Here is a 21363-nt window from a genome sequence, read left to right as displayed (position 1 = left end):
CACTTCACCACAAACATGAAAACATGCTTTGGCCTATGGGAGCAGAGATAAGTCAAGAGCAGCTCTGGAGAGACACCCACTATGTTAATGCTGGAGTTAGGACTTCGGTTCTATTTTCACCCTTTATTGGGAATGCAGAGCAATATTACAGTCTTGGATCATTAAGTGAACAAATGTGGCTGGTACAGGATTGACAAGCAGGCCTGCATTCTGGGATTAAGTGGTTTTCCAGAAGTGGGTAGGAGCAAAAACAGGTGCAAGGTCTTCTTAAGAGAACCACATCACTCAGCCGCCAAGGGGTGTTCTGTCTTCAACTCAGTAATGGCTGGAAGGAGTGCCAGTCCTGGTCAACCATCCATGTTCTTCATCACAGCAAACTGGAATCTCTAGTTTTTCAAATTAGTTGTAGAAGAGTAAATGCCTCCAGACTGACTTATAAACTGATCAGGGTGACTACTAAGTGTCCTCCGTTTGTAAACTAGCAGAATCTTCAGAGTGACTGCTGAAGCACAGAGCCCTTCATGTGCTCCCAGTTATTGTACAGAGCGTAGAGGCTCGTGAGCGTTAGTCCTGCTAGACCGCCTCGTGCTGCCCCTCGAAGGCCGCCTGGGAGAGGAAAAGGGAGAGAGTCATTACACACTGTCCCATCAGAGGGCAACCTAAGAGGTTTGCAAAGCTGGGATACACTCTTCAGATTTATGAAGATTCCATCCCAAACAGGAGAGTAAGCTCTGAAAATAATAAACCAAGACTGAAATTCAGTAGACACAGATTCCCCCTAAGTCACCTGCTTAATATGTAAACGATGTATCCATAGTAACAGCCTTTTTTCACTTTTAATCTCACAGTTATCAGCATGGTGTTTTGACTTTTCTCAATCGGACTTGATCCTAGGACATTTTTGGACAAGACCTTATGCTTCTTATTGAAATCCCAGGCAGATCAGTAATTCCCTGCTAGTCCTAACTTTCAGAACTTCACTGGCACTGCCAATTGATTTAAGGTGGTATGTAAACAAGGCGATACCCTCTTTGGAGACGGTATTAACAGGCTTTGGCCTCTGCACAGGTCCTCTAAATATTAATTTTGAAGACTCCAAGACAGTGGTGTGAGATAAGATGGCTGTAATCAAGGTCTGAGTTGGGTGCTGATGAAGCACCGACTCTCCCATTACCTATCCCTATTCTGATGTTTCAGAAAACCTCCAACTAATGAGCAGAGACGTAACTTAGCATCATTTAGTCACTCAGTCGTGTCTGACTCTTGCGACCACAAGGACTGCAGCCCGCCAGGCTCCTCTGCCCCTGGAGTTCTCCAGGCAAGAATACTGGAGTGGGTTGAACACTGGAGTGGGTTGCCGTTTCCTTCTCCAGGGGATCTTCCTGACCCACAGATCAAACCTGTGTCTCCTGCTTGGCAGGCAGGTTCTTTACCACTGAGCCACCTGGGAAGCTCCAAGCATCATCATACTAGTTGAAAAACATTCCAGGATTAGGATTAGACTTTGAGCTATTTTTGCTTAACAAAAGGATTTTTTCACGTGGAAAAGGATTATGGAATAGGTATTTCATTTGAAATGCAGAAACAATGTTTCAACCAGTTACCCGAAAATAGTCACCAAGTCTAGTAGAAGGAATAGGGGTACCCAAAGCAGCTTTTAAGAAATACTTGATGTTCTCTTAACAGTTTCACAAATAAGTAGGGATAACACTTCAGGTAGTCTGTATGGTATCTATGGAGTATCTGTCGCAAGTCATGTGTTAGGAAAGCAGGTCCAGTGTTTAAGGTGTACCCTATTAGAAACCCTTTAGCTACATTCCAGTAAACTCCATGAAATTCCGTGACGCTGGTGAGTTAGAACACTTCACACCAACCATTTCTGCAACGCACGTCCTGCCAGATGGCTTCAGATGATAGATTAAAGGGTTACTCCCTCTAGGAGCCTCTCTAGCCTGAAGACTTTAGATAGCTGACTGGCTTAGGCTTCAACTCTGAGGTACCCCGATTATCTCTCTTAAACAAACCCAAATAGAAACTGCAGGCATCATCTATAAACAGCCATCAAATATGTAGGAAGGGGGATGATACACAAAATTAATCACAGTAAATGGGAGATATTTCCTTCAAGTCTATCTCATCTCTCTGTCTTGCCAGACTTCAGATTAGGCATCAGCTGCATTTGCAACTATTCAGTGTGGCTGGAAAATGGGCTGACAGTGAACTCCAGACCAAATTTCTAGAAATGGAAAAATAAGCAGTGAAGCCCAGGAAAAATAAATGCCTTCTAAGACAGCATCACTATCTCGTATCACAGATACGAGAGTGAAGTTTTCTGAGTGTGACGGATGTTCTTTAAGCAGGTTACACAACCAGAAGGCTCCAGCGTAAACCGGAAGCTCTGAAGGTTTAAGAACTCTGGGGCGTCAGTGGCATATCAAGTGTCTCTTAACAGTTTATCCCCTAGAATGCCTTCTACTTTCATACCAAAATGAAACAACCTTAGTACAAAACATAACCCTTTTATACCAGCCTTCTCTGAAGGCTAAGAAAAAATTGTTTCTAGCATGACTGAGCAACTGTTTCTAGCAAGAAGACACCAAACATGTAGTGTATGATTTACTAATAATCACAGTAATCCTGACTCAGTGAAAGTTGCTCAGTCATGTCCAACTCTTTGCAACCCCATGGACTACACAGTAGTCCATGCAATTCTCCAGACCAGAATACTGGAGTGGGTAGCCTTTCCCTTCTCCAGGGGATCTTCCCAACCCAGGGATTGAGCCTAGGTCATGCTGCAGGTGGATTATCTACCAGCTGAGCCACCAGGGAAGCCTGACTCAAGGGTAGCCTTTTATTATGTTTTAGTTTTAACTCTTTCCAATAATGTCAGGGTTTTCCATCTGGTTGATCTGTTAAAGAATTTAACAGCCTTGGCTTTAGGCTTTCTGTAACAAAACCACCTTTGCCCAACTAAGTACAGGAAGTTGATTAGCAAATACACTTGCTCTGAACACAGTGAACCAAATGAGGCCAATGGTTAACCTCTATAAAGCAAAACAAACATGAGGCTTCTGTTTTATTGTCTATCTTTTGGATCCTTATACAATTCTTCCAAAAAGGGCAAATGTCATCTCTTCTAAACCCGGGAAAATGAGGCCCAGAATATTTAAGTGCCTAGTTTATTTGGTATAGAGCTGATTACTGGCAGAGCTAACACACTGAACTGATAATTACTTCAGCACAGGGGTCAGCACAATTTTTTTGAAACAGATGGAAAGTAAACCCACTCTTTACCCGCATGTCTCTAAAGAATGTGTATCCTGCTAGTTCTCGATGTTTCGATCCTACATATTGTAGATACATATAACCACGTAAAATGTCCACAATTTTAAAATGTAAAATACATTCTTAGTCTGCAAACTGTGAAGAGACAGGCATCTGGCCAGAAGGAGCCTGTTGCCCTGTTTTAGGGGAACGGCCTTACCTACACACTGAAACAGCTTACAAATTCAACAACTTTCTGCACTATTTAACTTAAATTGGTTTTAAAATATTCTTTTTAAAATTGTGATAAGATACACATAACAAAATATTTGCCACTGGTGAGTGTACACGTCAGTGGCATCACGTACACTGACCCTGGGCTACCAGCATCCGTCTTCTTTCCTTCGTGGTTTAGGCTGACTCTAGACTGAAGGAGCACCTAAACTGTTTTCCAAATCCTTGAATATGGGAGTTTTTTAATAAATTCCTGCCACATGAAATTCTGTGCTTTAAGTGGCGTCTAAACCAGAAATCAGTAAAAGACACTGCTTTGCCTCCGTCCGAAATTTTGATGTGCTGAATTAAACTAATCAGCTGGGAACTAGGAGCCAGTGTTGGAATTCTGGGTCAGCAGGTCATTCACCTCTTCTGTGCTCCACAATTGTGGTGGAGACTGAAATCTGAAAAACGGAAACCCACTTGTCACCTGACAAAGCACTAATGAATATTCTTGTTTGCTTTTTCTCTTCTGAGCCATGAGCATTCTTTTCCATAATTTATGCTGGAGATGTCCCAGGCTGGGAAGATGCTATTCCTGCAAGGAAGTCCTGGACACAGAAAACTAGGTTCTCATTTTTCTCCTGTGATCATCCCAAGTATTCAGCCTTCCCCTTTGTGTCTTTAAAATATGTGTAATGTGTCTTAAACGAGGTGGTAATTCAGTCCATTCTTATACTTAAGGCTGCCCCCAACACAGGAAATGCTGTAATGGCTGACGCTGAGTAAGAAAGCGGGGACGGGTGAGGACTGAGCTGGAGCTCCCGTGTCCATCCCCTGGGGCAGCAGCTCCCCCAGAGCAGCTCCTGCCATCTGCTACCGTACACAACGTGAGCCGTGTGTCTTCCATTTTTGCAAAAGAAGCTAAAATCTCCAGATTTTTGTGTGGAATCTCCTGTTCCTTAAATTTTACTTTGATCTTTCATAAACACAGTTTGGGCCGATTAAACACTTGCTGGCTGAGTGCCACCCCTGTGGTGCCAATTAAGGTTTTAAACTCCTTTGTCTGACCCCAGAGATTTTCAGTGTGAAAGTATTTTTAGGTTTTTAACAAGGTTTTTCTATGCCAACATTTTCGTGTATACAAAAGATATTTCCTGTCTTATTGTGCCTAGGAGATATTTCCTATCTTATTATGCCTAGGAGCTCTGCTGATGTGTATCAGAACAGGCACGTGCTGCAAGAAGTCTTGTGAGCTCTTAGGGATACAATTCCAAATGTTACCATTTTCAGTATTAAAAAAGCCTCTTGCTCTCAGACATACCATGAAATTTTAGATTTTATAATCCTGTAAGAGAGACTTCACTCTCATTTCTAGTAAAAGTGAGGCAAAAAATGCTACTTGATGTTTGTGATGGAGGAATTACCTAAGAACAAAAATTACTGAAGTGTCTGAAGCATAATAAAACAATCAGAAGTACTGTTCAGAGGCTTGAGTACAAAACATAAACAGGCAATTATGGCATAAATTTAGGCAATTTAAAACAAATGTGAGAAAAATCTGGGGCTGTCACTAGTTTTATGATCTTTTGAAAAAGAACGTCTTTAATGTGCTCATCTATAAAACTGGGGTATTGTGATGATCACTTCACAGAGTTTAACAAGTTATACATTAAGTGGTTATTACTGAGAATATAACCATAACTCAGCAAATGTTCATTTCGTTTCCATCTTAGAGGACAATTTGATATTTGATCTTCATCCAGGTAATTTTGATTCAACTCTTAGGATTTACTCCACCATGTTCATAACAACATCATGCACGGCAGCCAACGGCAGAAGCAACCCGAGAGCCCACCGACAGATGAGTGAATGGAATGTGGTGTATGTGTGTGCACGGACGATGGCGCACTATTCAGCCTTAAAAAGGAAGGAAATTCTGATGCATGCTGCACCGTGAGGTTATACTGAATGAAATAAGCCAGTCACTAAAAGAAAAACACTACAAGACTCCACTTCCATGAGGTCCCTTAAGGAATCAGATTCATAGAAAGTAGAATGGTGGTTGCCAGGGGCTGCAGAAGGGGGAGGACAGAGTTGTTGTTTAGTGGGCAGAGTTTCAGTTTTATACGATGAAGAAAAGTTCTGGAGTTGCATAACAATGTTAATATACTTAACATAATTGAACTGTACATTTAAACAGTTTGGATGGTCAATTTTTTGTGTATTTTATGAAAATTAAAAAATAAAATCGAAAACCGTGAGGTATCAAAGAACACTATACTACCACTACCAAAAAAAAAATTCTTTTAAAAACTACAGTATGGCCAAAAAAGCATACTTCAACTGTATTAAGAGACAGTTCCACCGTTTAATGGTACCTACCTGTACATTTATACAACATGCCTGTCATAGTTCCAGCTGCTACTGTGTTAAGGTCATCTTCTGCACCTCTTGTCTTCTCAATGATGACACCAAATGCACTATAAAGCAAAGCTACAAGGGCAATGGAACGGGTCACAATAAAAAAGTGAACTGAAAGTCAGCGTGGCAATGATATTTAGATAAACGCCTTCTACAGACATCATGAGACATACAAGCAATGATCACTGGAACACTGTTTGTAGTAACAAAATCTTAGCAACAAATCAAGTGACTTTCAAGAAGGGACTGATCCAGAGAGACTTTTCACACAATGGAATACTATGCACTCAAAATGCAGGAAGAGCTCTGCTCACTAACTTGTAAAGCAGGCACATGTGTGTGTGATTCTGGATGGGCAAAGAAAATGTTTGGAAAGCAAAGAAATTTATTAGCTATTTATGGAAAGTAACACTGCAGAGACCCAGGAAGAGTGTCTTTTTCACTTCCATTTATTTGTTAACAGCTGTACTTAGAATTTAGAAACAAAAGCAAAACACATGCATTTCTATTTTAAGAAAAATACAACTTCAAGACAATGAGCTTTAGTTTCTGCGCATGTGAAAACTCTAACAATAGCACTATTGAGTTTATCAAGCGTTTCCCCTAAATCACCATTCTCTTCCGGCTCTAAAGAGACATAATGCATGAATGCATTACCTCTTCTCCTGCCCTTTTTCAAAATTACAGCAAACTCGGCCTCACAACTCCTCTGCTGTGAAGTTTTCATACTTCTACAAAGGCTCTTCTTCCAGTTTCAATTTATTTAACTGGAACTAAACTTGAGCAAAACATCGTAACTGATCACATTATAAGGAAAACACACAGGGTAACTGACCATTCCAGCTTGCTCAGAATTGGTATTTCTGGAACATTAACTGAACTGAGAATGTCCAGGGGCTCACTCTAGGTACAAGCAATCTCACAAGCATCGATACAAAGGAGGGTGGCTGCAAGGGGGAGGGGTTTTGGGGGCACAAGCAGCACAGGGAAGTAGCCCTTTACCAGGATCCCAAACGCAAACCTGACTGCCTAAGGGTGACCATGTCCTGCTTCCAAAGCCTATGACGAGGCCAGGATCTCTGTCACACAAGAGGCCTCTCTTATCTTTTGACAAGCTACCTACATTTTCTCTTACTTAATCTGCCATCAGTTAAAGACTTTCAGATACAGAAAACTTTGGTCGAGGGCATAAGTGCCATAAGTAAGCTTCTTATATATTAGTCATGAATAATCAAGAGAGTCAATCATTCATAAACACTATACTATGAAAGCATTTGTTGCTAAGTACTACTAAATTATACCTTCCTTAGAACTGCAAATATTTCCAGTATGTACAAAGGCCCTGTTGTAACTCAGGCAGTTAGTCTGAGAAATCTCATTAGGTACACAGGATGATGAATGGGCTATTAGGAAACCATATCAGGAGGGCTGGATTCCTCCTCATATCTGCTATAGAACCTTGAGCTTTTCCTAACACACAAAAACATTTGCCTTGTTGCTGAACTATCTGGATTTCACTGAGTTAAAATATGATTTTATTTGGTGTCTCGATGCGACAGGAGAGTATGTAGTGTTTAAAATATTTAGCAAAGAGTATATTCACAATGGTATTAGTACCTGGCATTATTTTGCTGTGTATCAATAGTTCATGATCTTTTCCTAAGCAGTATTTACACTGCTCACCAGAGTGGACTTAAACATAATTATGAACATCCCAGCACCAGAGTTTTAGTTGATCAAATTGTTCATGATACATGTACATTCTTTCTTTGTGATGATAATGATCTATTATAAAGTGAGATATCTACTTACCCAGAGAACCTAGGGTATTAGCCCAAAGTGCCCCTTGCCTAGTCACCATATTCAAGATCCTACCAGGGCAGAAAGAGAAAGAATCTGTATTTAGAACCAGTATTGCTTTAGTGTTTAGAAAAACCATATAACATCAATTTTAAATATATAAACACAATACCCAAAGTTTTCTTAATTTTATTTTTTTAATTTTAAAACTTAACACCGCCTTAGAATTCAATAAGGAATCCTTTTACTTTACATAAATGAAGGTTAGGTTAAAAACTCCCAATGTTTTGGTGCAATGCATAAAGAAAATTCTAATTACTAAATACATTAAATTATTAAATATATAAAAGGTTTGAATGATATCCTGGACTGTATCTTACAAGCACCCAGAGAGAAGGAAAAAGCGCCCCATTAGAGACCTGAGGAGCGTTCTGTGTCTGCTCCCACACCAGTGCTAAGCGGCCACGGGGAGCGCTTAGCACACTCTCAGGGGAGCACGGCCCTGTCCTCACCAGTGCCGGCCGCCACCAGGACAGTGGCAGAGGCGACTGGAGCAGAGGACAGAGCCTTCCTCTCCCAGCAGAGCAACACTGTCACAGGAACGGCCGTCCCGACAGCTGACTGCTGCTGGGAACCACGGAGTTACAGTAGCAAGCAGTAAAGAGCCCGTTTAATGCTCAACAATAACAAAACTTTGTATTACTTCTAAAGGATTATTTAAAAAATTAGTAATGGTTACAAATATTATTAAATAGTAAATTGCTACATATTTACTAATATTTTAAGTTTAGCACTTAATTGTTTTTCATTTGTGATAAGCTTCTAAAACTATTAATTTTCATTACTGTATTGCTGGTGGCACTGCAAAGTGGCGAAGTTCTTTGGAACATGATTGGGCAACATACTTTCATTTACTGGGTCCTTACCTACTTCCCACTGTAATCATCTCTTAATAGATTAAAGACAGAAAGTAGAGAAACTTACCCAAGATCCCAATAAGTAATAAATCTGGGCTTTGAAACTATATAGATCTTTTCTGGCCTGAAACCTGATTATCTTTCCATTTTTAAAATGCTATCTCTGTCTAAAAAAATCAGAATGAATATATAAAAGAAAATGATGTATAAGATTTTAAAAATCTGACTTTAAAAAAAGCAAACTAATTCAACTCTCTCAAAAGTTTAATAACTATGATGGTTTTCAGAAACAAAGGTTATCTTTTCTAAGAGACCTTCCAAATTGTTATTTAATAATATGATGCTGGGGATTTGTTTCAAAATAATATGAGAGGGGAGAAAGTGATGGGACACAATTGGTCCTGGTGCTGGTTAGTGGTTGTTGAACTTGGGTTATGGTATATATTCAAAACTATCCACAATACAAAAAGCAAAAAAAAAAAACACAACAACAACAACACAAACTGGAGTAAAGAATGAATATTACCAACATAAATACAAAAATACTCAAGGCTCTGAGCTCGTAAAGCAAGGGCAGTGATCCATACAGTAGCAGGAAGGTGGGACGTTTGAGAGGCCTTCAGGTTTCCCAAGATTCCATTCTAACACACCTGCTGCCATCTGCTGGCTAAGGAAACCGGAGCTTAAAGAAAGACACATACCGCGTCCTTCCACTCATGAAGCAGAAAATGCGCTTTGTTTAGAAAAACTAAAAACCATTATTTAAGGAGCAGCAAAAGGGTCTGGTCACGTTTGCTTCTTAAGCAGGGTGAAGATGCACAGTACGTACACTTTCTGACTTGTTTCCTTGCACTTTCCCTTCTCTACAAACTTCAGTTTCCTAAGATGAGACTATCTTACTCCTTTCAGAATTACCTCTAAGTTCTAGGAATTTCATGGACATTTTCTGCGCCTTTGCATTTCAGAAATGGAGGGTGAAGTCAATGAGTAATTCAATCAAATGACAGAAAACTTAGCAATTACTCTTATGTGCTTCTTATTTCTTCACTTACCATGTCCTATGGTTTTGCACAGCCCTGAACAATCCAAATAATGTACTAGTAATTCAACAATTTGAAAAGCATGTGATACAGGCCTGCAAAATAGAACAGGTGCAGCTGAGAAGTGAGGCTGGAATAGCCCCAGCTGATGGACACTGATTCAAAAATCACTCCTAAAAGCTTAGACCCAGCAACTTGATTCCTAAATTCCTTTTATAATGAATAAGGGGAAAACACCAGCAAAAAAATTGACCAAAAATTATGCAGTACTCTAAATATTGTAATCTCAAGGTCGTGCTCATTAGGCCAACCAAAGTAGAGATTAATACTCAAACATCAGTATGTCATCACATGAGACTTACTGTACATTTCTTGGTTTGGACCAGGCCATGTTCTGGGTTTCCTTCAATCCTAGCCGTAGACCATTCATTGCCCCAAATGCGGCCCCTGGAAAATCAGAGTAATAATTCATTCAAATAATCAGCTTTATATTAAAGAGCAATTATACTTGATTCTTTTTCATTTTTATTTAATAAGAAAAATGTAAATAATGATTTTTTTTAAAAAACACCCTGAAGCTATTATTTTAATTGCCTTGGATTTTAAGCACTTTTGACTACCTGGATTTAGGACACTTAAAAACCATATATAAATACCAACCTGTCATACAACATCCTCCAATGGTAAAGAAGGCCAGTTCAAATCTGCCCCGGGTTTTATTAGCTCCAGTTGGTAAAATAAACTCATCTGTATCCTACAGGGATAATAATGAAAATCAAGTTCAGCTCCCCTCAATACACGTATTATACTTGCAAAGTGTTTAATTTTTCAAAGGAGTTTTTCACAGAATATAAAACGTAAATTAAGTAAAACTCCACTATACTTTGTCAAACAAAGATAAAACTTTCTGCAACAAAAGCAACATGTAAACCAAAGTGAAATGAAGTACATAACATATACAGTTATGCTCATCAGTTCTTAGGAGACATTCTTGCTCAGAATTCAGCTTCTCAATGTAAATTTGATAGATTATACGTAATTTGCCTTCACGATAAATTTGACAGTTTGAGAGTGCCATCTCTATAGAAAGGCAAACTGAAAGCTATGAGAGGTAACAAAAAACCAGTCTGGAAGGAGAAAATAACTCATTCTGTAGCTATTAATACTATTTATCAACCACCATTTTACTATATGTTAAGACCAAATGTTCATGAAAAACGAGCAGAAACGAGAGAAGTATAGTAGACTGGATCACTTACACAAGGGCAAAAACACCGCTTTACAGTTCTTAACTGTCGGGAGGGCATATATTCCTTTTATAATCTCGGAAAGCTACTAGAAGGAAAGCTACCCTCCTTCTAGTAAATGCAAACACAAAATCTGGTATGAACTCCCTGCCCTGAAGATCACGCAAGAATACTAGGTTGAGAAGCATCACTGTCAGAGCACAACAGGATTGATTTTGCAATACAATATACTTTCATGAAGAACAAACACACTTACACTTCTGCCAAACTTTCTATATAAAAACAGCTAAAATAAGCTCCTGAACCATAGCACACACCCTTAACACAAAATGTTAACAAATAAACATCGCTTTGGCAAACACTGGCCTTTGGTAAATGCGTTCGCGACTAGGAAAACTCCACCTCTACGCTAGCTCTGATTTCTGGCTTGTGCATAAAATCTTACCAAAAATTGTACAAATAAATAAACACATGTACTCTCATCACACAGAAATGGTCTGCTGAGCAATAATAAGCAAATCTGAATAGATTCTATGTCTAAATATATTTAACATATATTTGTAAATTCTGAGTGCTTCCTGGCTTTTCAAGTAATGACTTAGTTTTAAATTGTGCTTCTTAAGGTTTTTAGGAATGCTATATTTAATATGATGAGGTAAACAAATATGATGATTATTTATGATCCAGAAATGGACCCTAATACAAATGGGGGCAAACACGGTGGCCATAATCAACATTAGCAGGTACAGTGCACGCCATCACTGACTCACTCCTCAGTGAGTGAGTCAGGCTTGCATTCCTGAGATAGCCAGCAATTACTCTCTGATGGGGGTGTGTGTGTGTGTGTCTCTGTGTGTGTGTGTCTGTGTGTGTGTGTGCATTAAATAGCTCAGTCATGTCTGACTCTCTGCGACCCATGGACTGTAGCCAGCCAGGCTCCTCTGTCCGTGGAATTCTCCAGGCAAGAATACTGGAGTCGGTTGCTATGCCCTCCTCCACGGGATCTTTCTAACCCTCTAGCGTGTCCTGAATTGGCAGGTGGGTTCTTTACCCTCAGTGCCACCTGGGAAGCCCTTTTGATGTTGTAAACTGAGTTTTTGCAACTTTATTTGTGTTGAATCAGCAATTTCTCAAAAAAAAAAAACCCCTCAAAAAACAAATCATCAAAACCCCACAAAAACAAACAAAAAACTGAGGCTAATATAAACCTTAAAATGTGTAACTCCTAATTTCAAATGTTTGTATTCATCAGACCACTCTTATTTCCATAGGCTTTTGAATAAAAATAACTTGATCTAATAGAATAAACTCAGGTAGTAAAGATTTTTTCTTTTTCACATGTACTGATTTGGTTTAAGATTAAAAAGATTCCCACTTTAATGATCTCTTAAAACTTTGTTAACTTCTCACACAATATTTTTATGGGGTTCAAACGCTAATTATTTGTTGCTTCTACATGTAAATCTCTCATCTGTGCTCTGATCTCTGCTCCTGATTCGGAAGTGCACACACAGAAGCAGGCGGCCACTGCTGCTGAGCCCCCTCACCCCTGCTCACTCCCAGGGTTTTGAAGAAAAGCTGGGAGCTGCTTGCCTTACTGTTTCCTCCTTCATGAACTGGACATTAAAGACTAGAACATTCAAAAGCAATTTTATCTAAAGGAAAAATCAGAAAGAGACAACACACGTCCAGGAAAAAAGTGTAGGCTCTGAAAAGGACTGAGAAGAGCTTCAGTTTATACTCCAGGCTGGCCCTCAACGCAAAGGCAGCCTGTATGAGTGAAACCCAAACAACAACCAAATAAAGGCAACCCTCAGGGAAGGCAAGAGGGTCTCATCTCCAGAGTTAACCACGTTATTAGAAATGTCCGATTTTCAACAACAACAAAAAAATCACAAGGCATACAAAGCAATAGGAAAGTATGGGCCATTCAATGGGAAAAAAAAGATCAACAGAGCTGTCCCTAGGAAACACCTGATAGGAGATTGACTAGGCTTTAAAACGAAAGCCTAGATCTAAATGACTTTAAAGTAATCGTCATAAAGATGCTCAAAGACCTAAGGAAGATGTGGAGAAAGTCAAGACAATGTATGAACAAAATGGAAACAGAAGGAAAATCTAGAAAGAAACCAAAAATAAATTCTGAAACTGAAAAGAACAACAGCTGGTAAATTCACTAAATGGATTCAAAGATTTGAGCAGGTAGAATAGACAATCACCAATTATAAGACAATAGAAATTACTGAGTCTTAGGATCAGGAGGAAATATAATTGAACAGAAGTGAACAGAGAGCCTTAAGGATCTTTGTGATATTGCAAAGCAGACGAGAATACAGACTGTGAGTCACAGAAGGAGAATGTTCGAAGAAACAATGGCCGAAAACTCCCCCAAATTTGATAAGAGAGATGCAAGTGAACATTCAAGCAACTCAATAAACACCAAGTAAGATACATTCAAAGAGACTCCTACTGGGATGTATTAAAATCAAAAGTTTTGAAAGCTACAGAGAGAGATTCTTGAATGTAGCAAGAGAGAAGCAACTTACATATAAGTATCCTCAATAAGATTATCAGTCAGTTTCTCAAGAGAAACTTTGGAGGCCACTAGGAAGTGGGCTGTTAATTATCAGTCAATTTCTCAAGAGAAACTTTGGAGGCCACTAGGAAGTGGGCTGACATATAAAACTGTCCTTCAAAAATAAGGAGATATTAAAAATTCCCAGAAAAATAAAAGTTGAGCAAGTTTGTGACCACCGGACCTGCCCTGCAAGACATGATGAAGGGAGTCCTGCAAACTACAGTGAAAGGACATGAGAGTGGCGCACAGCCTGATGAAGGGCAGAGAGTGTGATGAAAGCAAATAAAGGGGCGTTATCAAAGGACTACTGTAGCTTATGTTTTTGACTCCACCTTTGTATTTCTACGTAACTTTAAATTTAAAGGATTTAAAAGAATTATTAGACTATGTTTTTGAGCACATGATGTATAAAGATACAATTCTGTGACATCAACAATTGAGAGGGGCAGGGACAGGTGGTAAAGGAGCAGTATTTTTGTATGTTACTAAAGTTAAACTGGTATAAATTCAAATTAGTGTTATAACTTTAGAAAACTGCTATAGAGTATATACAAAAAAAAAAAGGTCATGAGAAAGGAATTTAAACAATTCCCCACAAAAAAATCAAACACAAAAGAAGTTATTAATGTAAGAAAGGAGAGACAAAAAAGTTAGGTTACAGAAAATGAAGAGCAAAACACCAAAATCTCTCCTCAGCAGCAACCACTTTAAAGTGTATTCAACTCTAGACAAAAGACAGAGATTAGCGCAATGCACTCAGAAAGGTGATCCATTTATACACACGGTGGCTACAACAGAGTCCCTTTACTTCCAAAGACACAAAATGATTCCAAGTGAAAGGACGGAAAAAGACAGTCCATGCAAATAATAACCAAAAGAGCAGGGTGGCTGTATTAAAATTAGAAAATAAAAAGTTTGTAAGAAACAAGGAATGATATTACATCAGTAAAGTTTCAACACAGCAAGAAAATACAATTATAAACATTTACTTATCTAGTAACAGACCATCAAAATAAATTAAGCGAAGTGTCAGTCACTCAGTCATGTCCGAATCTTTGTGATCCTATGGACTGTGGCCCACCAGGCTCCTCTGTCCTTGGATTTCCCAGGCAAGAATACTGGAGTGGATTGCCATTTCCTTCTCCAGGGGATCTTCCTAACCCAGGGATGGAACCGGCATCTCTTGCACTGGCAGGCAGATTCTTTACTGCTGAGCCACCAGGGAAGACCCCATAATAAAGATTAGAGCAGAGATAAATGAAATAAATTACTGAAATCAGAAATGAAGGTGAGGATACCACTACTGATTCTAAAGAATTAAAAAGGATTATAAGAAACTGTCATTAACAAGTTTGTATGCCAACAAACTGAATGTCCTTGATGAAACGTACAAATTCCTAGAAACACAAAACTCACCAAGAAACAGAAAGTCTGGAGACCAGTAAAAAGACTGAATCACTAATTAAAAAAAACTTCACAACAAAGAAAAACCCTGGACCTGATGGCTTCACTGGTAAGTTCAATCAAACATTTAAAGAACTAACCCCCACTGCAGGGGTTCCCTGGTGGCCTAGTAGTTAGGATTCCAGACTTTCACTGCCATGGGCTGGGTCAATCTCTAGACAGGGAAGTCGTGGAGCACAGATGCAGGAAAAAAAAAAAAAACAACTCCAAAACCCTAGCACCAATCCTCAAGCTCTTCCAAAAGCCTGAAGTGGAGGAAATGCTTGGAACATTTCATGACTCTGTGTGTGAGGCAAGTGTGATCATACCAAAGCCAGACAAAGACACTGCAAAAAAAACCTACAGGCCAAACCCCCCCATGAACACTGCTGCAAAGTCTTAGACAAAAGTCCAGGAAACCAAAGCCAGCAGCATAGTCAAAGGGTTATACCTCATGACCAAGCGGCACTCCAAAGAAGCAAAACAATCTTGAAAAATGAGGAGCAATCCTGAAGGACTCACACTTGCTGATTTCAAAACTTACCAAAGCTACCATCCTCAATAAGCCTGAATGATGCTGGTGCGGTGCTAGTACACATAGGGACGTGTGCATCAGCGGACAGAACGGAGTCCAGAAATAACCCTTTGCACATATTCAGACGATTCTTGGCTAGAATGTTAAGGCCGTTAGACAGGGAAAAGACAGTCTTTTGAGCAAACGGTACTGTAAAAGCTGGACAGCCATATGGAAAGAGTGAAGCTGGATCTTTACCTAACACCACACACAAAAATTAACTCAAAATGGATCAAAGACTTAAATGGAAGACCCAAAACTGTAAAACTCTTAGAAGAAAACACTGGGAAAAAAGCTTTGTCATAACACATTTAGCCATGATTTCTTGGATATGGCACCAAAGGCAACAAGTGATAAAACACAAATATTGGCCTTCGTGATTTTTATGCACCAAAAAACAACATCGAGAGTCAAAAGGCAACCCACAGAATGGGAGGAAATACTTGCAAGTCATATATCTATAAGGGGTTAATACTCAGAATACACAGAGAATGCCTAAAATTCAACATAAATCAAATGAACCGATTCCAATTTGGACAAAGGAGTTGAACAGAGATTTTTCCAAAGATAGACAAAAGGCCGATAAGTACATGAAAACTTGCTCAACATCACTAATCATTCATCAGTTCAGTTCAGTCGCTCAGTCGTGTCTGACTCTTTGCGACCTCATGAACTGCAGCACACCAGGCCTCCCTGTCCATCACCAACTCCCGGAGTTCACTCAGACTCACATCCATCGATTTAGTGATGCCATCCACCCATCTCCTCCTCTGTCGTCCCCTCCTCCTCCTGCCCCCAATCCCTCCCAGCATCAGGGTCTTTTCCAACGAGTCAACTCTTCGCATGAGGTGGCCAAAGTATTGGAGTTTCAGCTTTAGCCTCAGTCCTTCCAATGAACACCCAGGGCTAGAAGACCTACAAGACCTTTTAGAACAAACACCCAAAAAGAGATGTCCTTTTCATTATAGGGGACTGGAATGCAAAAACAGGAAGGCAAGAAACACCTGGAGTAACTCCAGCAAATTTGGCCTTGGAGTACGGAATGAAGCAGGGCAAAGGCTAATAGAGTTTTGCCAAGAGAATGCATTGGTCGTAACAAACACTCTCTTCCAACAACACAAGAGAAGACTCTACACATGGACATCACCAGATGGTCAACTCCGAAATCAGACTGATCATATTCTTTGCAGCCAAAAATGGAGCAGCTCTATACAGTCAGCAAAAACAAGACCAGGAGCTGACTGTGGCTCAGATCATGAACTCCTTATTGCCAAATTCAGACTTAAATTGAAGAAAGTGGGGAAAACCACTAGACCACTAATCATTAGGGAAACGCTAATCAAAACTACAGTAAGTCACCACTCCAGTCATTTTAATAATGATTCTCAAAAAATTCCAGATAATAAAAACTGTTGGTGAGAATGTGGAGAAACTGGAACCCTTGTGCACTGTTGGTGGGAAAGAAAAATGGCACAGTTGCAGCGGAAAACAGTGTAGCAGTTTCTCAAAAAATTACAGATATGATGGCCCTGTGATAGGACAATTCTACTTCTGGATGTACAACCAAAAGAGCTGAAATGAGGATCTGGAAAAGGTGTTTATACACCAAAATTCACAGTGGCACTACTCACAACTAAAACCTGGAAGCAATCCAAGTGTCCACAGGACACGTGAATGGATAAGCAAAACGGGATATTCCACGGCCTTGAAAGGAAGGAGACTGACACACGCTACAGCACACGCGAGCCTTGAGGGCATCATGCTGACTGAACTAACTCCGCCACACACACACACAGGCTGTATGACTCCACTTATGTGAGGTGCTCAGAGCATTCAAAAATCGTCAGACAGAACGCAGAAGGGTTGTAGTTGTCAGGAACTGGGAGGAGGAAGGAAAAAGGAGCTACTGTTTAACGGGCACAGAGTTTCAGTTTTACAGCATGAAAGCATGGCACTCGCAGGTGGTAACAGCTATACAGAATTAGGAATGCAACCGCCGAACAGTACAGTCAGAGATGGCAAATTTTGTTAATTTTATCACAACCTTAAAAGAAAAATGAAAAAGCAAAACAAAAAACCAACCAAACCCCCAAATCTTTTAATCAACTAGTGTCAGGAAGGGATGCAAGGCAAACCCGTGGAGTTTGTGGGGGAAAAGGGTGAAAGAGGAGCAGAGACTTGATGCCTCTAGAAGCACATATCACAGGTCAAGTCAACACAGGTACCTGCGGTTATTTTTTTAAATGGTAAGGTAGAGGACCAGACTAATAAAGTTCTTACCTGTATGAGATACCGTGGATCCACATTTAAATAAGGAGACAGAGGGTTCATACCAGTTACTAGAGAGAAAAGAAAGCAATATATTGCAATAAAAATTTAGTTATTTCATTTAGCATTAATTTTGCTCTTGATTCTTCAGTGTGTTCTGCAATTCTGATTTACAATGCCTGCAAATTTTCCTCCCACTTTCCTGTCTTATCCTTCCTGCCTGGCAGTTTAGGGGCTGACTCCTCCTGGCGGCCTCAATCCTGCACTGGTGTTTCAGGCTCTCATGTCAGGACACCGGCAGTAACAGGGACCAAATAACTGAAGTAGCAGGAAGCACAGCCCAGTTCATCCATAAAGCTAATTTCCCTCCACTTTACTACAAAAGTACCTGACAACTGTGTGCGTGTGTGTCAGTTGCTGAGTCGTGTCCGTCTCTTTGTGACCCAATGGACTGTAGCCTGCCAGGCTCCTCTGTCCATGAAGTCTCCAGGCAAGAATCCTGGAGTGAGGTGCCTTTCCCTTCTCCAGGGATCAAACCTGGGTCTGCTGCGCTGCACGCAGATTCTCTGCTGCCTGAGCCACCCGGGACCATACACATTGCAAAGTAAGACTGACAAGAGACAAACCAACTTCATGAAGGGGAAAAAAATCACTTGGGTTACGTGTTGTGTATAAATATTTTAAGGCAATTCCTTCAGATCTAAGTGTTGACAGTTGCTGACAAAGTCGATTTATATAATAGAGAATTCTAGGTCATCACCAGAAGGATGGAGGTCAGGGCAAAAGAAAACGGGAGCTCTCCGAGGGCCAGACTTGAATTCCATTACCTTTGAAGACAGAAAAATCTATCAAAAAAAATCAACTTCCTCACATTTTAAATTTAATCTTTGGATCCTCTGTATCTCAGATGGTTGTTCTCAAATCTATCCATTACCCAGGACTCTGGTCTTTTCATCAAGCCAAAGTCCTATTAGTTCTATATCCAAAACCTATCTTGAATGGTTACTTACCATCTTTATTGCTACCATCCTAGTCCAATCACTACCTAATTGGACTCCTTACTTGCTCCAGTCTCTCCAATTCACTTTCTAAACAGTAATTAAACTGATTTTTTCCAGAAAAGGAAATCAATCTAAATGGCTTCCATTTACACTTGTAACTAAGTCCAAACTCCTTATAAAACACTTCATTAGCTGCCATTCCTTCCCCTCTAATCTCAGCATCTCCAGCCTCACCACCTCCCTTGTAGATTGTAGACACAATGGCCTAACAGCTGTTCCTTAAATGCTTACCTCCTCTCAGACCTCCTGAATACCATTTGAATGGTATTCAGGTCACGGCTCAAATGTCAACAACCCTGAGTAGTTTTTCCTGGGCCATTTTTAAATGGCTTCAGCTCCCATTTGGAGAAGGAAATGGCAACCCACTGGTGTTCTTGCCTGGAGAATCCCAGGGACGGGGGAGCCTGGTGGGCTGCCGTCCACGGGGTCGCATAGAATCAGACACGACTGAAGTGACTTAGCTGCAGCTCCCATCACCATCTCAAAATCCTATTTGCCTTTACAGATTTACCACTAACTGAAACACTTTACTTACTTGGCTCACTTCAATGGAATGGAAGCTCTGTGAGAACATCAGTCATTTTAAAAAATATAACTGCTGCAGTCCTGCATCCAGAAAACTCCATCTCAGGTACTCAATCAATAGTGTGTACTCCTTGATCTCTTAATTCACCTTGAAACCTTAATGTAATAATGCCTTTTCACATTAAGGCAGTGCGCTTTGTGCTCCGAAACTCATGAACTAGCCATATCCTATAACTTACATGCAAACTATGTTCTAGATTCAGTTTTCACACAGGTGACACTAGGAATCTTAAAAGCCGTTTTTGTTTTTGAGCATAAAAGACCTAAAGAAAGAGTAGAGAGATTCTCAAGATAAAAGTTTTATAAAGCTCTTATCCTTCACCAACTTCCCACTATCTTTAAGTCTACATTTTACTCATCCAGGTGAATACCCACAGTTAGAAAGTTCCAAAGATCAGGAATCCATGTTCGTGGTATTTAGGAGAGGGCGCAGGCAGGGTGTTCGCCCCTCCTTTCCTAAAATTCCTTCTTGGCTTCTTTTCCATATCTATAAAAAAGTTCAGTTCTGCAAGTTTCTCCACTTGACGCCTATGTCTTTCTCATCTGTATGCGTTATTACAGAGTGTTTTGCCCTGAAGGCTACTACTTCGTGGCTTCGGATATGTGACTTTGTGTTAAAAAGTTACCTATGGGCTCGATATGGGGGAGGAACGGTAAGGCAGGAAGCCTGAATATAAGAGGGAAAAAACACGCAGTATCTCCCGGATCCAAGTCAGCCACAGAGAGCTTCTCCGGATCCACGGCTCCAAACACTCGTTCAGTATTGGAAAATGCGGCCGTGCAGACACGCGGGCCCCACTACTGGTACTGAAGCTTGCGACCGCAGCAAAAAAAAGAAAAAAGAAAAACAGAGAGAGAGAGAACTGGACACACCGCTCGTGTGGGGTGGTGGCAAGAACCAGTGAGAATGTTCGCAGGCGAGGCCTGATACTTACGCGGGACTCCAGCCAAATCCGCGTGCGAGTAGCCTGCTCCGCCGGCTCCGAAAAAGCCGGCCAACCCCCCAGTGGTTTTGTTGCCACTACCCCCGCCGCCCTCCATGGTGTCGCAGCAAACTGCCCGTCTGCTTCTCCCCGCCGCCTCCGGCCGAGGTAGTCTGCTCGGCCGTCGCTCCTCGGTGAGAGCGGGGAGACCCGCGTTACCACCGGCTCCTTCACACGCTGACCTTCCGGGCGCCGGTGCTCGCTAAACCTCACACTTCCGGTTTGCGACAGCGTACGTCCCGGAAGCCGGAAGCACCTGACGGCAGCTTTCCGGTGGTGGGAAAGTGAACGAAGCCAGAATCAGGACGGCTCATCCTGAGGCTGGTAGGGTGCCGGTGGAAGAGGGAAGGCAGGCGTCTGGATAGGGCCTGGTTCGGGAGGCTGTCAGAGCAGGAGCTGCAGAAGCAGTCAGCGGCAGAGGGGGCATGGTGCCGGGCGGCACCGAGGAGGGGGCGCAGTCCGTCCCTCCCAGGGCTCGTGAATGAGGCTCTACGCCCGGGCTGGCCCGGAGACTCAGTGCTGCGGGTCCCAGCATGAGTGCGGGCCCCGGCTGTGAGCCCTGCACCAAGCGACCCCGCTGGGACGCCGCTGCAACTTCTCCGCCGGCCGCCTCGGACGCCCGGAGCTTCCCCGGCAGGCAGAGGCGCGTCCTCGATTCCAAGGACGCTCCGGTGCAGTTCAGGGTCCCGCCGTCCTCGTCAGGCTGCGTCCCGGGCCGGGCGGGACAGCACCGAGGCAGCGCCACCTCTCTTGGTACGTGGGGAGATAAAGCTCTTGGCCCAAACCTCTTTTTGGTCTGTCTCAGGAGCCAGGGACTCTAGCATCTTCCTACCCCCTTTCTAGTCTTGTTACACCACTTTGAACTCCGAGGTCCCCTTGCTAAGCCCCCCAAGACCACTACTGGGAAAATAGAGTCGCATTTTCCCCCACGGCGATTGGTGGTGTGAGAAACCTTGATGAACA

General features: G+C 41.4%; 2 protein-coding genes and 1 non-coding gene across 4 annotated transcripts in view; 1 reads left to right on the top strand and 2 right to left on the bottom strand.

Annotated features, from left to right (window-relative positions):
- Positions 1-106: 106 nt before the first annotated feature.
- On the bottom strand, positions 107-20634 carry LOC138430247 (mitochondrial import inner membrane translocase subunit Tim23). Its single transcript, XM_069572304.1, has 7 exons — positions 20353-20634; positions 17784-17842; positions 10322-10415; positions 10024-10108; positions 7717-7775; positions 5866-5976; positions 107-606 (listed from the first exon to the last, which is right to left on the bottom strand). Exons 1-7 carry the CDS (start codon positions 20456-20458, stop codon positions 491-493), a joined length of 630 nt encoding a protein of 209 aa, XP_069428405.1. The 5' UTR covers positions 20459-20634; the 3' UTR covers positions 107-490.
- LOC138430644 (small nucleolar RNA SNORA74) lies at positions 8137-8336 on the bottom strand. The gene has a single exon (XR_011253327.1). It is a non-coding gene; the product is annotated as a small nucleolar RNA SNORA74 (small nucleolar RNA).
- Positions 20630-21363, top strand: part of PARG (poly(ADP-ribose) glycohydrolase) — a 116953-nt gene continuing 116219 nt past the window's right edge. Inside the window, exon 1 of one of the 2 annotated variants that reach the window (XM_069572293.1) lies at positions 20630-20724. Coding sequence is in view for 1 of the 2 variants with exons in the window: in XM_069572292.1 (XP_069428393.1) it covers positions 20934-21153 (220 nt within the window). In the remaining variant the exon portion in view is untranslated. Of the gene's footprint in view, positions 21154-21363 lie in introns of both variants that reach the window. The other variant, XM_069572292.1, reaches the window with a different exon arrangement.

Source organism: Ovis canadensis, chromosome 25, assembly GCF_042477335.2.
Source record: "Ovis canadensis isolate MfBH-ARS-UI-01 breed Bighorn chromosome 25, ARS-UI_OviCan_v2, whole genome shotgun sequence".
Classification (NCBI taxonomy): Eukaryota; Metazoa; Chordata; class Mammalia; order Artiodactyla; family Bovidae; genus Ovis; species Ovis canadensis.
The sequence above is the reverse complement of the archived record's forward strand: the minus strand, read 5'-3'. Positions and strand labels throughout refer to the sequence as shown.

Excerpts from the sequence above, each read along its gene's own strand:
- LOC138430247 (XM_069572304.1), bottom strand. The coding sequence starts at position 20,458 with ATGGAGGGCGGCGGGGGTAGTGGCAACAAAACCACTGGGGGGTTGGCC. Across the intron at positions 17,843-20,352 it reads GGATTTGGCTGGAGTCCCGC|TAACTGGTATGAACCCTCTG; the intron begins GTAAGTATCAGG and ends TTTTCTCTCTAG. Across the intron at positions 10,109-10,321 it reads TGGAGGATGTTGTATGACAG|GGGCCGCATTTGGGGCAATG; the intron begins GTTGGTATTTAT and ends CTGATTTTCCAG.